The sequence below is a fragment of the Cryptomeria japonica genome, chromosome 10 (assembly GCF_030272615.1).
Source record: "Cryptomeria japonica chromosome 10, Sugi_1.0, whole genome shotgun sequence".
NCBI lineage: Eukaryota > Viridiplantae > Streptophyta > Pinopsida > Cupressales > Cupressaceae > Cryptomeria > Cryptomeria japonica.
Genome location: NC_081414.1, coordinates 5013656 through 5029961, shown reverse-complemented (window position 1 = coordinate 5029961; position 16306 = coordinate 5013656). Strand labels below are relative to the sequence as shown.

Below are 16306 nucleotides of genomic sequence, written 5' to 3'. Positions count from 1 at the left end.
CACAAGAGCATAATTTAAGGATTTTATGTAAAATAAGAGATGGTTGTAATCTAATTACCCTTAGGAAGAAGCCCATTTCTTGCAAATGCTTGTATAAGGATATATGCTATAAAAATGGGTGGATTATGAGGGGACATTTGCCTCTACGACATAGATAGTAACCTTTTGGTTGGTAATCTTTATTGGTACTTAATTCTTATAGAATTTTTATCAATTGAACTTTAAAAGAGGCTTCCTAAATACATATCTACCGCAAGAGGTCTATATACTCTATCCTTAATGGTTTTAGATCCAGGAAAAATAACATTTGACTTATAGGTTGGTTAAGTTCTTATATGAACTTAAGAAGGCCTTGAGAGTCCAATATATGCATATTGACCAACACCTTTAAGATTCTAAAGTGAGGAGTTGTTTTGATTCAAATATCTATATGAAAATTAACAATGTTAACAATGCAATAGTACATTTTTATGTTGAAGGTCATACCATCACCAATAATGAAGCCAAGTCAATTCAAAAGATGAATTCATTTTTTTTTCCATTTTTCAAATGTTCAATCTTAAGCCTTTGTATTATTGTTTGGTATAGAATTTTGACAACTTAAGAATTCTAAATTTGTATCACAAATTAAGTATACCAAAACTATTCTAAAATGGTTCAAAATGTGTTAATATAATCCATCATCTACACTTTTAAATATTAGAATTCAAAAATTAACATACACCAACTAAAAAGTCAATATAACGTTAACTAATAGATCATTTATTTATTTTACTACCATTTACTTACATCAATATTGTTCTTGAATTTAATTCTTGAAAATTTGATCTTAAAATTATTTACTTTTCTCAAAATTATAATAAATATATATAATATATATTATACTTTTAAAAGTATCTCATCGTTATAATTATTTCATAAATATCAATTTCTTTATTAAAAAAACAACATTAAAAATATCCATTCAACCAAATTCTTTAGTAAAAATATAATCTTTTTTTCAATATCATATGTTTTTAACTGTATAGCGATGCAATGTGAATTTCTAATTTTTTAATTTTTTCCGCGAAATTCTTCCTTTATCATCAAATAACAACCCTATTAAACGATGCTTAACATGCAAATGCTAAATGGTTGGAACAAAGGCTGTTTTCTTTTCATTGAGTTTTAAACTTTAATAATACCACAAATCAGCTTTGCCTTTTCATTTAGTCCCACTAAAATTGTCAGTGTGAACTGCAAAATTCAATAACATCATTGTGTTTTCACTATCGTCGTCGTTTTTCTTAGGTCTTCTTAATAAAGTGTTGCGGCTCTCTGCTGCATCTCATCATTTCTCTGTGTTTTCCTTTTCTTTTAGAATTGTTGAGTAGGGAGGGCATGAATAAAAATAGCATTGCTCATATGATGTGAAGTGATGTTGAGTTAATTAAGAAGCATCAAATGGGCACAGAGGAAGCATCTTCTTCTCTGTCGATGGGCATAACTCTCAAGGAAGGAGAGCGGATATTAGCACCAACAAGGAGGCCTGATGGCACTTTTAGAAAGCCTATCCGAATCAGAGCTGGTTATGTCCCTCAGGAGGAAGTTGCCATTTATCAGTCGAAAGGCGCCCTGGTATTAATTAATCATCATTTATTTCATTCCACTCCATTGCCTTAATCTCTTCTTGTGTATTTTTTTCAGTTTACTTGAATCTGATTTAGCAGCTATTATAAATGCCCAGTTGAGAAAATCAATGCCTGAAGTCCCTCCTGGGTACGACCCAGTAGCAGATACCAAACACAAAACAAAGTCTGCTAAGAGGAATGAGCGAAAGAAGGAGAAGAAGCATCAGGTACAATCTTATTTGTATCCACTTCTTTTATTTTAGGAAAAGTTGAACTAGGGCACATAAGCTAAGCACCATCTAGTTCGATGCAACAGGCTAGGTCTGATTTGCATTGCATGATCTTTGCCGCATCTTTATATCAATGGAAAAATTGGGTTTATCGACTTAATTTGAATTGCAACATTTGGACTTCGAGCTCTACCCCCTCAATTGCCTTGTGCAGGAGTACAGCAGATTCCTGCTACAGTGGGGATGCATCCTATATGAAACAGATAGGGGGACCATTTAACGGAGAGAAGTTTGTATAAATGTACAATAGCTGGCAAATGTTTTCATTTCAAAAAATCAAATTTAGGTGTTAGAGGTCAATATTTCAAGAACAGCTTAGAATCTGTTGCAAATAGTATAATTTGAGTCCGAGTCCATGTTCAAATCCTTCTCACTGCAATAACGTGGCGTAAATTCAACAGATACACGGCTATGTTATGGCGTAATGATTTTGACATACATTCAAGCATGATTCATGTTTACAAACTTTAAGAATGTGGGTCAAGCTTATCACATTGTTAAAGGGGAATTTAAGCTCATCGAGAATTACCAAGCCAAACAACATTCATGGATGATTCTGTGTAATTTCAAACTGCTTGTAGAACACACGCTAGGCGTGAGTTTATGGATACCTAGAATTCTTTGAAGAAGAGCAGATGATGCTCACTGGAGTGATATACTTGATATCACTACGATAGGGAGGCTTGACTGGTGCAGGAAGTCATTGACAATCTACTTATGAGGTTTTGTGAATAAGCTATCTGGTTGACTGTAACCCATCTGAGCTACGGGACCATTGGCTGTGGTCACTTGCCCAAGTTTTGATTCAAGGGACATGAGTTTATGCTGAAGTTCTTCGAAACCTGCAAAATGTAGATGTCAAATATTGGTTCAAACTTCAAATACATATTGAAAAGGGAAATTTCTTCCTACAATTTGAAAAATCTTCTAAAATTGGGGACTACTAAGCTTGATCCTTAGCGAGGGAGATTCTCATGACAATTTTTGTACAATCTAGTGCTAGTGTACACAGTATGATGTTGGGACATCCTCTTAGATTAGCAGACTTAAACTGAAAAAAGGTAACTTATAATCTGAGCCTCCATACATTACTAAATTACAGTGTAATGGATATCTTCTTAGGGGTTAAATCATACATTCAACTTTTTCTCTTTCATGACCAAACCTTATTCTTTATAGAATTTGAGAAATCTTCTAAAATTGGGGAGTGCTAAGCTTTATCCTTAGTGAGTGAGATTCTCATGACAATTTTTGCACAATCTAGTGCTAGTGTACACAATATGATGTTTGGACATCCTCTCTGAATAGCAGACTTAAACGAGTAAAAGACAACTTATAATCTGAGGCTCCATACATTACCAAAACTACAGTGTAATTGACTATCTTCTTAGGGATCAAATCATACATTCAATCTCTTCTATTTCATGAACAAGCCTGCTTTTAATAATATGATTGTTCAGGATTAATTTTCTAGGTTTTCTTTATTCAGAAATCATGACCATTCCATTTGAGGATGGAAATGAACAATAGTTATTTGCAGATAGATTTTTTTCCTGAATATTTTCCTAGAAACGAGCATCGTATTCATGGGGAAATGCTATGGGGTTCATCGATTTGTGTTGAGAGGGTGCTCGTATAGAAGAACTCCTATTCTAGTAACCAAATGTCTTCAAGGTCAGATATGCTCTATGTGAATAGCTGACATGGATCCAAGTACAATTTGAACTGGATATGTCTCTAATATATCCTGATATCTATAAGTTGTACACAGGGCTATACCTGTCCTCAGACAGAAAAAAGTATGTAATATTGAGCCTACTTCCTCCAACCATGGAAAACAGGGCTAAAAAATATCATATATGGTATTTTACTATTTTGAATTTTCTGGTTTTTGGTATTATTTTTGAAAGACTTGTGAAAAAAAGGTATCTTAGATTTTGAAAAAAATTGCAATATCCCTACAAATATTATACCTGTTTAGTGTATTGCATACTGAGTACACATCTATGCAACTTGGATGTTCATGAATGACCACAATAGGCCAATGGGGTTTCAAAGGTACATTTAACAATAAGTAGTATTTAAAGAGCACTTACAGTGTTTACTATTTGAGAAAGAAACTAGTAACTCCCAAAATACACAGTAAACTATATAAATTTAATGACACTGACTGTAAGTAAAGGAAATTCTGGGATGTATGTCAAGTGAAATGAACCATTCCTGCAAAAGGAAAAGAAAACAATAAAATGAAGAGGGGCTTAACATCAATTCCTCAATAACATTTGAGGAATCATCTATCACATTCTTGATAATGATCACTAGGAACAAACCCAATAAAATCATCCTGTGAAGTGACTATTGATCAGAGTGCAACCTGGGTCATCTATGAGCTACCTCTGTTAGCGCTATTTGTGTGCTGGCATGCCGTATATATCCATGGTAACACCATGTACAGGAACATTAGCACATTGTACCTCCACATGCAAAAGAAAAACTAAACAATAAAAACAAGAGGGGCTTAACCCTTGGCAACATTTCAGGAAAATAATTAAATAATTTTTTTGGGCTGGTATGAAAAATGACATCAAAAAAATGTTGTGAAATGTGATGCATGCCAACAACAAAAAGGAGATTTTTTTTGGTTTTAGCGAACTCTACATTTGTTATGAATTCCAATGGCAATATGGACCAATATTTCCATGAATTTTTTTGAAGGATTACCTAAATGAAGGGGCAAATAATTTGTTTTGGTGGTGGTTGATCATCTGCCCAAGTATGCTCACTATTGTTCAGTGGCTCATCCTTATCACACATTTATTGTTGCCCAATTCTCCAATGATATAATCTTCCACCTCCATGGATTACTCATTTCCATTGTCTATGACCATGACCCCACCTTCACTAGTAACTTTTGACTGGATCTATTCAAATTGTAGGGAATGCAACTAAAAATGACCTTGCTATATCACCAGCAAACTGATGGTTAGACCAATATAATCAATAAATACTTGTATACTTATTTATGTTGCTTTGCTTTCAAAACAACAAACACAATGGGCTAAATGGCTACCCCTTATGTAATGGTGCTACAACACATATCATTTTTCCACCAAGATGATGTAGTGTCCCTTTTGGGAATATTACTGTAATTTGCCCTAGAATCACAATTTCAATTAGAATAAGAAATAAAGAACTTTTAAGAATACAAATTTACTGATAGAAATGCCTTCTAGAAGAGAAAATTGACATTAAATCATAAGTCATAATATCATATATCATACTAATCATTAGTAAACATCATGATATCTATAAATATCATTCATATTGAAATCCAAATGAGCAATAGCCATTTCAATGTGGATTCTTATAGTAGTCTCATTAGGATTTTGTTGAAATGTTTGCAAATCGCAGTTGCAAGGGGAGATTTCCTTGTACTGCAAGAGCATGGGTAGGGCTTAGTCCATCCATTTTGGGTTGGCATACTTGAGGAGAAACCTCAAGCCCAAGGGCACTCATTCGCCCCCTGACCCATGATATCCATTGCGGGTTGGCGTACTTGGAGAATTCCTCAAGCCCAAGGGCACTCACTCGCCCCTTGGCCCATGGCGTATGGTAGAATCATAAGCTGACTTCATCCCACAATTCACCTCGGAGGCACTCCGTCTTCCTCAATCAAGCCTAGGAGCACTAACCAGCTTTCCAGCTCACGAGTGCTCCATCTCAGGGTGTTATGCTTGATGAGAGAATGAGACTACCCCTTCATCAAACCTAGGAGCACATATATGCTTCCCGGCCCATGAGCGCGCTTGGCATGCTTGATGAAAGATAGGTCAGGTCTTCACCTCTCATGAATTCAAAAGGGTGATTGGCCTTCTTGTTTTGGAATCCCTTCCTCTAAATTCAGAATGCACTATCATATGAATCTTCTATTATATGTTTATAATAAATGAGCATTTGGATTACTTGCAAGGTCATCAATTTCTGCAAATATCTTTATTGTATAAACACATGTTTAGATCTATACTCTACTAATTTATCAGCTTTGTCTCTTAAGTAGTATTGCTGCTAATATTAATTTCCAGTTCTTATGATTATTCTTTTTCTGCTTATTTTCTTCATCATTCTATTTTGATCTTTTATGGGATTGTTGTTGAATGATTGATATTTTTATGAATGATCAATTGATTGGATGAATTCCTTTGCTTGTATGATTTGAGGTATTGGTGAGTAATGATTAAGTGATTGCTGATTAGATGATTGATGAGTGATGATGTAATGAATGCTGGTTTGATAGAGTGATTTGCTGTTTGATGGTTTTGCTTGATTTGATAATTGATGATTGCTTTTTTGGATTCATGAGTGATGATTGATAACTCATCCTTGGATGCTATGGATGATATCTCCTTTATACTTTATTGGTGAAAGGGTCACCACCTTTCATACAATAGTCACCACCCTCTATTGCTGCCTTTTGAGAATAATAAGTTATTTTCCAAATGGATCTCCCTTGGATGTCCTCCTCAAATGAAACCTTCTCCCCTATATACCCTCCAATGTGAGGGAGAGTCACACCTCTTCATTATGTCTGCCTTTTGCAAGGGTCTCTCTCAACCTTTCACAATTACCACCCTTTGAAAGAGTCACTTCCTTATTTTCTTCCCATTCCTTTCTTCTTCCATTAATCCTTACTTGATTCTCATGATCCGTCCTTTCTTCCTTCCTCCATATCCCCTTTCAATTGAACTCTTCTCCTTTTATATCTCATCTTTGAGGAAGTCACAACTATTCATTACATGCTTCTTGACCTTTTATATATATATATTTTTTTATATTTTAGTTCTATTTTTATTATTTATTACTAAATCTTATTTCAGAAAGGGGACATTACAGATGATGCTATATGATGTTGTATGGCCAACTTTCACCATCTCTCGCTTTCTATTTGCCAAGCAGTTTTGAGGTATAGGTTGTCAATTCCAATCCTACCAATTGAGAGCATCCCCTTTGAATTCTCAAGGACAACTTGGCCTTGGCTTAGAACCATATGAAATATTTGGTTGATCAACATCTTTTTGAGTGCACATTTATTGAAGGGGACATGGTTTTCCTACATCTCCAACTATATAAGTGAACATCTCTCAAGTTTATAGGTAGAGGGAAGTTAACACCCCAATCCTATGCGCCCTTCTAGATACTATAGTGGGTGGGTAAAGTGGCTTACAAATTGGATCTCCTTTTGTCCTCCAAGATGCATCATGTTTTATGTAACTCATATCTAAAGAGGTCCTTGATAAACACATTCACATTTGTTCAGCACTTTGAGCCATAGGCTACTTTTGGTAAATGATTGTGCTCACTTCATAATTGATTACAGAGGTTTGGTTTAGTGGCAAGGATTGCAACCAGAAGAAGCCACTTGGGAACTTTTCCACTAGCTTCAACAATAATTTACACAATTCAAGCCTTAGAGACAAGGCTTTTGAAAGGGGGAGGATATGTTAGGAGTTAGGACCATAGTTAGAAAAATCGAACTTGATGCAGACTTGGCAATTGATTTTGACTCGACTTGAACTCAGCACTCAGAGTCGGCTAAGACTTGGCAAATTAAAAAACTATGAAATATTGACATTTTTAAGGATTTAAGACTAATATCATGCACCCTTCAATAAATAAACTTTAAGACAATAAATTAATCAAATAGAAGTTACTTTGATCACATACACAAGTATACATTGATCATGAGTATAAAAGCAGATTTTAATCGAAAGAAGCAACATTTTTAAACATATAAATATTGTCAAGTGTTTTAGGTGTATAACAGTCGTAGATTATGATATCCACAACATCAAAAACAAAATTCACAATATGGAGTCATGAACTGTGGTAGAAAGGATCTCAAATTGCTCAGCCCAACATTACTAGCTCTATATGGAGTCATGTGGTTGTATCTCAGATAAGTCTGCAAATGCTGTTATACCTTTAGCAGCATTACTTAGGATATGGTTTGACTAAACAAACTAGAAGTATAAATGTAATTTTATTACTAGAAATTCAATTGAGAAATTGTTGAAAGAATAAAAAATACTGTTTTTCCATTCAACATGGCCCAAAAATATTTTTATTTTTTGGTTTTTAAAACTAGACCAGGGATTTGCGAGTAGTGCCCTTAGTGGGGTCAATGGGCAGTGCCTCTTGTGGGGCTCTATAAGCATGCCCCCAGTGGCGTGGAGGGGCAGCAGCATTTTTCCTAATTTTATCAGTTTTAACCATCCTCCAAAAGTCCTCCAAACCTTTAAAAACTGCTTGACTTACATGCTTTTACGTTTAAGCATTTTTAACTTTAACTCATTTTTTCTTCCTAATATTGGGACTTGTCGGGCACCCAGGTCATGAGTCCTCAGGCCTCGGTTTGTTTTGCTTGGCTTAGGACTTGTCAAATTTGGGTGAGTCATGGCGAGTCTTGTAACTATGGTTGGGACTCTTATGCCCTAACCCTTCACTATTTTCAGCATTGTAATAATTATAGTATAGCTATTTAATTAGTAGTACATGTTGTGGTTTTATCCCACATGCATTACATAAAGTTGTGATAATGTAATGAGTTCATTTTAAGTGGTTATATTTATCCCACATTGGTTGTACCCTGCAAGTCACTTCTTGTGAAGACTTTGTATTGATGCTGTAACAGGGAAAAGATCATCTAGAAATGATATTTTGCAATAGAGCTTTGCTCTTAAGGAGGGTTCCCCCTCAAAGAGGCCTGTGATATTTGTTCTCTCTATATATCAACATAAGTATATTTGCAGCACTTTTATGAGCACTGTGTTCTTTTTCACATGTTAATCTTCTGTTTGATAATATTTTGTAGGAGAGATCCAAATGCAGTAGTCACATGCTTTGCAATGCACGCTAAACATTTATGCTGACAACATTTGTAACTATTTTGCAGGTGAGATTATTTTTAGTTTTGTGTGTAAAGGGAAAGTACAAATTAGCAATGCAGTCAAAAGGGACATTTGCCAATCACTAATTGCACTGTCTCCTTTTGCTATAAATAGAAGATCCTCCCCTTTGCGGTGGATCTTTGTCTTTTCTTTGTTGTTTGTTAGAAGTCATGAGACGGTCTTACATCTCTGTATTGTCAGGTTGGGATCACATTGTCAGGGTAAGGCTGCCTGGGTTAGTGAAACTTACAAGGTGTTAATTCTTTTTAGCCTTGGTTATTTTGTTAATCATGTACAGAATTGTATTTAGTCATTCGTCTTGAGAAGCTGGACCATGGGAAAGGCATCTGAAGATTGTTGTCAAAATCATTTTATGTCAATACACTGTAACATTTGGGTCAAGTTCAGTTTAGAAGATGTTTTATTTTGGCTTGATATTTTTTGTTGAGTGAGGGATGATTCAAAATACTTAAAAGACATTCACTTTTATGAGCATGAGATCGGCCACATGTTTGATTAGAAATACAGTTGGTGGGCCTTTTTTCACTTTTCTCTTTTTAAGGCAAAGTTCTTTCAGTATCTTATTATAGGTAGGCATGCTTATAACAGCCCGGAAGAGTGGACTTTGGCAAATGTTCTTGAGTTTCCCGACAAAATCAAAATCAAGTTTTGCTTCCCCCCTATGAAGATTGAGTTTTTCAAGAAAAGGAGGAATAAATGATGGAGGTTCCACAAATGGTTGAGCTGCAGGAAATGGAATGTTCTCCTCGGGATTGGGATTAGGATGAGTAATGGGACGAGATGGTCCTTTCACTATTTGTCTATATCTACAATGGAACCCATTACATCCATTGCATTGACCAGATATGTTGGATATCTTGTCATTTGATTATTATAGACTGTCTCAGCTGGCTCATTGTTAGGATTTGGGTTCAGCTAGGTAGGCAATTGTTGAGCTTTAGGGGGTCATGATGATGGTAATGGATGATTGTTAGGTGGTGGTAGCAGATGGCTTTGTTTTGGATACGGAAAGTTAGACTATTGTTGTGGACAAGATTGTTGACTATCCTGTGTGGTTGCTAGCCATGGGGGGGTTGTGGTCGTGGGTGTTGCTTGCCACTATTGACTATCCTTTTGGTTGAGGATAACAATTAGGAGGAGCCCCCATTTGATTATAATAAAAATTTGTATATTGAAAATCTCTTGGCATATCTTGAGGTTTTGGCCTTGATTGCCTCATGAATAATAGAGAGAGTGTCATATTCCCGTATAGACAGCAGAATCATTAGAAGTATAACTGTATGAGATTCGTACATATATGTACATTTTCCAAATATTCAAATTAATAAAATTATATCAACCGATTAAAATGTGTTTATACCTTAACTAATATCATTAAGGAAAGGATGTGATCATCTCCAACTCATCTCTGGGAAAGACGCCATGCTTCCAAGGGGGGTTGCGTGGTTTTAGAAGGTATAAACCACACACACCAAGGGAAGCACGGGGGAAGGAGGTGACAAGGGGAAAATAGCAAGGAGAATCCACAAACAGGTAACTATGTCACTCCGCCATAATAGTAATTTAGTTTCATTACAATGCTTAAACCACCCACGAGATAGCTTGTGAATGTATCAGGCTGGCACGATTGTTTGCCCTCTCGGGTAAACGGTTAAATGCAGAACGTAAATGCATAGAACATAATGGAAATATATTAAATAACCAGCCTCTATATTAATTCCACAGTCCATGTACAATAAGTGCTTATAACATTACATCTGACACGACTAACATGATCATACTTCGAAGAAAAGGTACACAATATATAATACCCGAAGGAGCGCGACACAACCGTCGCGACTCCAACTACCTACCCGTCGGCTAACTAATTGACCGCTGTAACTCATTATTACCGACGACAACATAAACATAATATAACAACATAACATAATGATTATTCCCGTCAACATCATCCCCCCCAAGAAAAGAAGTCGACTCCGATGACTTAATACAAAATAGAGATGAACGGCAGGAACTACTGACGCCAGTCGGGCCCGGATCTTATACACTTGTTGCGTCCTCGCCTAAAAACCCTTTTCTACTACCATCCGATGCTCAAGTGCGGATTTCACCAATATTGCTTCCTTTGCCAGCACAGTCCTCCTGTGCCTACCCCAAACTTGTCTGCAAAACATAATTTTCAGTCTCAGCTTCCACCAACTGCTACTCAAATGATACTGTCTCCCTAGCCAATTTGTCCTCGATAGCCACCCATGCTGCTCTCCCGGCATACAACTCCTGGGTACGCTGAACTAAGTCTCACGAGACTATTGCCTCCAACCTGGTGGTCAGCTCCTCCCGAGCCCTCTGTGCATCCACCAAGGCAACCTCACGTCCAACCGAGACATACTCCGAGTTCCTCAAAGCATACCTATCATGCCTGGAGGTGGCCACAATCCGCTGGCACAAATGCTAGGAGACACCTCAAATCCTCCATCACACTCCCCAAAGGCTAAAAACTGACCTGAATAACTCCTTGGTGTCATACAACTGCGCGGACCTGCAATGCCTTCCCTCGAACTCTGTTTGTTCGCAACCTCCAAATCCGTCTCCCTCTACGGCTTATGGCTTCCCCGCCAATGCTTAGCTGCAGGCTTCTTTCTCACAGTATGGACAACCACAACACTTCCCGTGGTACTCTGTAGCTCAAAATAAACTGGGGGTCTGGGGGCAGCGCCCCCGCGGGGTCGAGGGGCAGCGCCCCTCGCGGGGTCCCCAACACCAATTTACAACCCTCAGAACCATACGAAAGTCCATGGCGCACAACATTTCAGTGATATTTTAAGATGCCAAAAACCCTTCTTTTCCACTCTGAATTTCTAGTGTCCTGGCTTCAAACTCCAGCAAATTATTTTAAATCTGGTCGTCGTTGTTCTTTTTTTTTTTTTTTTGGCACTGTAATGTCCCCGATGGCACCCGGCCATACAACCTCCCTGTACGGTCAACAACAGCACTGGCACCTCCAATCGTGCAGCTGCTTGGTCTACCTGTGGCGGTCGTTTTGCCCTTACGTGGCTGTGTGGATTGTGCGGACTTGGTCTCTTTTTTTTTTCTTTTTCCTTTTGCGGCTGTTGCGCGTTGGTGTGCGTAACCCTTGCTGTGCGTGTTGATCAGGTCGTGCGGTGCGTCTTCCTCCTCCTCTATCCCTTGCTGTGCGGCGGTGTTCGGTGTTGTGCGGTGGTCGGGCTGTGCGGTGTGCGGTGGTGGGTTCATGTCTCGGCAACAACCTTCGGTGGCTCCCACCGCACGGTGGTGTCACCGTCGGTGGTGCCACCGCACGGTGGTGTCACCTTGGTGGTTTCACCACACAGTGGCCATTTTCCCTTCTTTTTTTTTTTTTTTTGACCGTACGGTCGCTGTCGTACGATCGTGCGATTTTTTTTTTATTTTCTTTTAAATTGTCTAGAGAGTCTTCGGCTCGGGTCCCCTGTCTCTGGGATCGCCCTTCATCCTTCTCGGTTTTCCTCGCCCAAAAGTCTCCTTTTGTCCCGTGCCTCTCAAGTCGCTTGCCTGGCCTCTCGAGTCCCCCTCCATCCTCTCGGGTCCCCCTCCGGGCTCTCGAGTGTCTGTCCGGCCTCTCGGGTCCCCTGCGCGCTTCGCGTGGTAGGGCTTCAATTTGAACCTATTGGTGGCAAGTTTATTTTCCATGGCCATCCGAAGACCTGGAACCACAAATTCTACAGGGACCACGACCTCCTTCCCGTACATAAGAAGAAGAAGAATAATAAAGATTTTGAAAGCTGCGGCCTTCCACACAAGGTTCCAATCGTTGCCAACACTCTTCGGATTATCTACGTCGCCAGGGTTTGGGGCGTCTCCCTTCCAATATTCTTTGTATTCCGGCAGGTACACCTCTGTTGGTTGCTCTAGTTCCTCTACTTCGAGCCTGTAGCTTTGGAACATTTCATAATCCTCCATTTGCCAGTGGAAGAGCCCGTTAGTCGAGCATACCTCATCTTCAAAACATCCCTCCAATTCTAGCACCCCTTCACTGTTCGGCTCCATCGCGTTCTTGCCCTTGCTTTCATCGGGACCCCCTTCCCTTTTATTAGAGTCCTCTGAGTCTGAGTCTGAAGAGGCGAGCTCTTCGCCGACATCTTGGGTGTGTAGGTCAATGGTATATTTCCGCCCTCCCTTCTCCATGGAAAGTGTATTTTTCTTCCAGTTGTGGTTTACCCTTGCGTTGATCAACCACGCTCTCCCCAGGATGGCGTCATAGCCTTTCTTCTTCGAGGGAATAACCACGAAATCTAACAAGAATGGTTGTGTACCAATTGTCACTTGCTGGGCCATCAACAGGCCGAGTGGCTTAATGCCGTGTTGGTCCGCTCCCACCAGGTTGAATGTGGGTGGCCATAGGGTGGGCTTCCCCAGCCGCTTCCATAGGGTGGGCTTCCCCAGCCGCTTCCATGTTTCTTCTGGTAGTACATTCACCCCAGATCCACCATCCACAATGGTGTCCTTCAGAATGGTCCCACGGATACCCATTTCTACCACAGCTGGGTGTCTACCACTGCTCAAGGCTAGTAACATCGGGTCAGTCGAAGGGCTGACGGAAACCTCCACCTATGGTGTACTCTTCAAAGCGGTGGCGGGAACCCCTACTTGTGGTGCACTCGACGATGCGGTGGCGGGAACCCCTACCTGTGGTGCACTCGACGATGCGGTGGCGGGAACCCCTACCTGTGGTGCACTCGACGATGCGATGGTGGGAACCCCTACCTGTGGTGCACTCGACGCTGTGGTGCTTTGCACATTGGTGAGGATGGCAGTCCTCAATTGTGGCATAGAGTCTAGAAGGTCTTTTACCTTTATCGGCACCTCCATCTGCAAGATTTGCCCAATGATGTTATTTTCCGCTTCCGTACGGGATGATGTACTCGCCACCTCGTTGTCCCATCGTTTGGTCGTCATCTCACGTTCAATATTGACCTTTGCCTCCCGTAATCTCTCCTTCTGCGTACGGGGGTCGGGATAAGTGGCTTTTTTCGTCTGGGCGCGGGTGATCGCCAGTACTTCTTTCTCACCAGTCTTCTCAGCCTTCTCAATGTTGAGGAGATTAACCCCTACCTGCGGGCAATTTGCGTCCTCATGGTCGCCTGGCCCACACCAACGGCAGAGGTGCTGAGGGGTGGCTTCCTTCGTGCAATCACGGGCGAAGTGCCCCCACTGATTACAGGCCCTACATTGGATAATTGGCCGGCCCTTGGCGTCATACTGGATACCGCTTCCATTATTGTTATTGTTGCTATTCCTTCCGCCGTCGCGTCTGTTGTCTCGGTATCCTCCAGATGATGCCGTTGTGTTAGTATGTTGGCCGGTACCCGCTGGTGCGGATGTTGTGGCCTGCTCCGTGAACAACACCTGGTTCGTGCTTCGGGTTTTCATATTGTATGGGCACTCCTTGGTGGAGTGTCCCATCACTTGGCAAATCTCACAGAATGCCTTCTTCGGGCAAGTACCCCTTGTGTGTCCATCACTCCTACAGTCTGTACACCACACTTCATTTTCTTCTGTCTTACTTGTACTCCCTTTCATGGCTTTGAATTCTTTCAACATTCGTTCCATGTCCTTCTGGAGCGCGTGTACCTTTTTACCCGATTCGCCACCGCTACTGCTCTCCCCGTCAGAATCTTCATCATCATCAGATGAATCTCTATTACTTTTCTTCTTCCTTGATGTTTTATATTCGCTTTCTAGATCCATCGCCTTGTTATAGGCGTCATCATATGACGTCGGGGGTACAATCTTCATTTTTTTTCGTAGGGAGGATTTCAATCCTTCCACAAACCATCGTTTTTTTAAGCCGTCAGCCAGCTGGCTCTCCATTTTACCCAAGAGTTCTTTCAGCCTCCGACTGTATGCCCGTACTGTCTCCTTAGTACCTTGCTTGGTACTGTATATCTCTGTCACAATTTCATTGTCATCACGAAGCAACCGGAACTCCTCCGTGAATTCCTTCTGTAGGGTAGCCCATGTGGCCACTTTTTGCTTATCTACATCGGAGTACCAATCTATGGCGACTCCTCGTAATGTGGCTGGAAACTGCTGTACCCAGTCGTCGTGGTTTGTTACTCCATTGGCGGACCAAATGGTCTCACATGTACGGCAGTGCCGTAAGGGGTCTTCCTTGCCGTCCCCTGTGAACTTTGGTAACTTTTGTTTGCTCGCCATCCCTTGTCGTCTTCCTGGAGGCGGTTGTGTCTGTGTCTGTGTCCCTGCGCTGCTACCTCCGGTAGTGTTGGTGGTGTGTCCTGGAGGTACGGTGTTTTGCCTGTCGCCTATGGCACCTACACCCGTACTGTTGCCCTCCCCTTCGTTTTGACACACTCCTACTCTTGCTTCCCGTTGGTGATCTTCACTCCGTGGCGTGAGGGATAAGTTCCTAAACTGATCCCGAGTCTCCTCGACTAGATTTCGTCGTAACCTTGTTTCTTCTAAAAATTCCTCGTGGCTCCGCGTCCTACGATGATCTGGCGACGTGTAGAAATTTTCGTCGGCCTCTGCACCTTCTGTGACACCTCCTTGGTTCCCCTCGGGCCCCCCTTCGGCAGGTCGTCCTTCGGCAAGTTGCCTCAGCCTCCGTCTTCGTTCTACTTGCTGCTCCAGAATCAAAGCCCTCTGCGCGGCCTCCCACTCGTTCGTTTCCGGTTTTCTATTCCTATCTTTATTCAATAGGTTTGGCATTAATTGTCACACATCTCCATAACTTTCAATTCTTAAATCAAAACATGTCTTTATTAATTCATCTGCTCAAGTACAACTCGTGTCAATGACACTTTTATTTGAAAATAAGAAGTTCACAGTTCAATTCCCTCCTGGCCTGGCGCCATCTCTCTCCGTGTCCCGTCGGCTGTTCTCCTCGTAGCATTGCAGGATTTGTTGTCGTCGTTCCTCCTGGGCAATCTCCTCCAGGTGGGCCTACTGTGCCAGCGATGCCTGTGCAAGCAGCCGGGGGAGGTGGTTCATTAACCGGTTTACTGCCGGGCTAACCTCCAACGCTGTCCACACGGCACTTGGTGGGATTTCTGCCTCCGCTGCTTCTCGTCGAACGTATGTCTGAATGGCTACCTGGAGCAAAATCGAGAATTCTCGCGTTGCCGTGTCTTCTCCCGTGTACAGTTCTGTCCGCGCGTCGTCGGCCTCCGGGTTTACCTCACCAACGGGTAGGCCCATTGTGTCTGTGCGCCATCCGTGTCTTCCCTTCCCGAGTTTGTCTAGGCAACGGCGCCAAATGTTTGCCCTCTCGGGTAAACGGTTAAATGCAGAACGTAAATGCACAGAACATAATGGAAATATATTAAATAACCAGCCTCTATATTAATTCCACAGTCCATGTACAATAAGTGCTTATAACATTACATCTGACACGACTAACATGATCATACTTTGAAGAAAAGGT

At 40.9% G+C, this 16306-nt stretch overlaps 1 protein-coding gene across 1 annotated transcript in view; it reads left to right on the top strand.

The window, feature by feature from the left end:
* The first annotated feature begins 1169 nt into the window (after window positions 1–1169).
* The window catches only part of LOC131069402 (partner of Y14 and mago), a 68096-nt gene continuing 52959 nt past the window's right edge, over window positions 1170–16306 (top strand). The window contains exons 1-2 of the mRNA XM_058004802.2: window positions 1170–1617; window positions 1727–1837. Of these exons, the coding sequence (XP_057860785.1) occupies window positions 1444–1617; window positions 1727–1837 (285 nt within the window). The 5' untranslated portion in view covers window positions 1170–1443. The remainder of the gene's footprint in view (window positions 1618–1726; window positions 1838–16306) is intronic.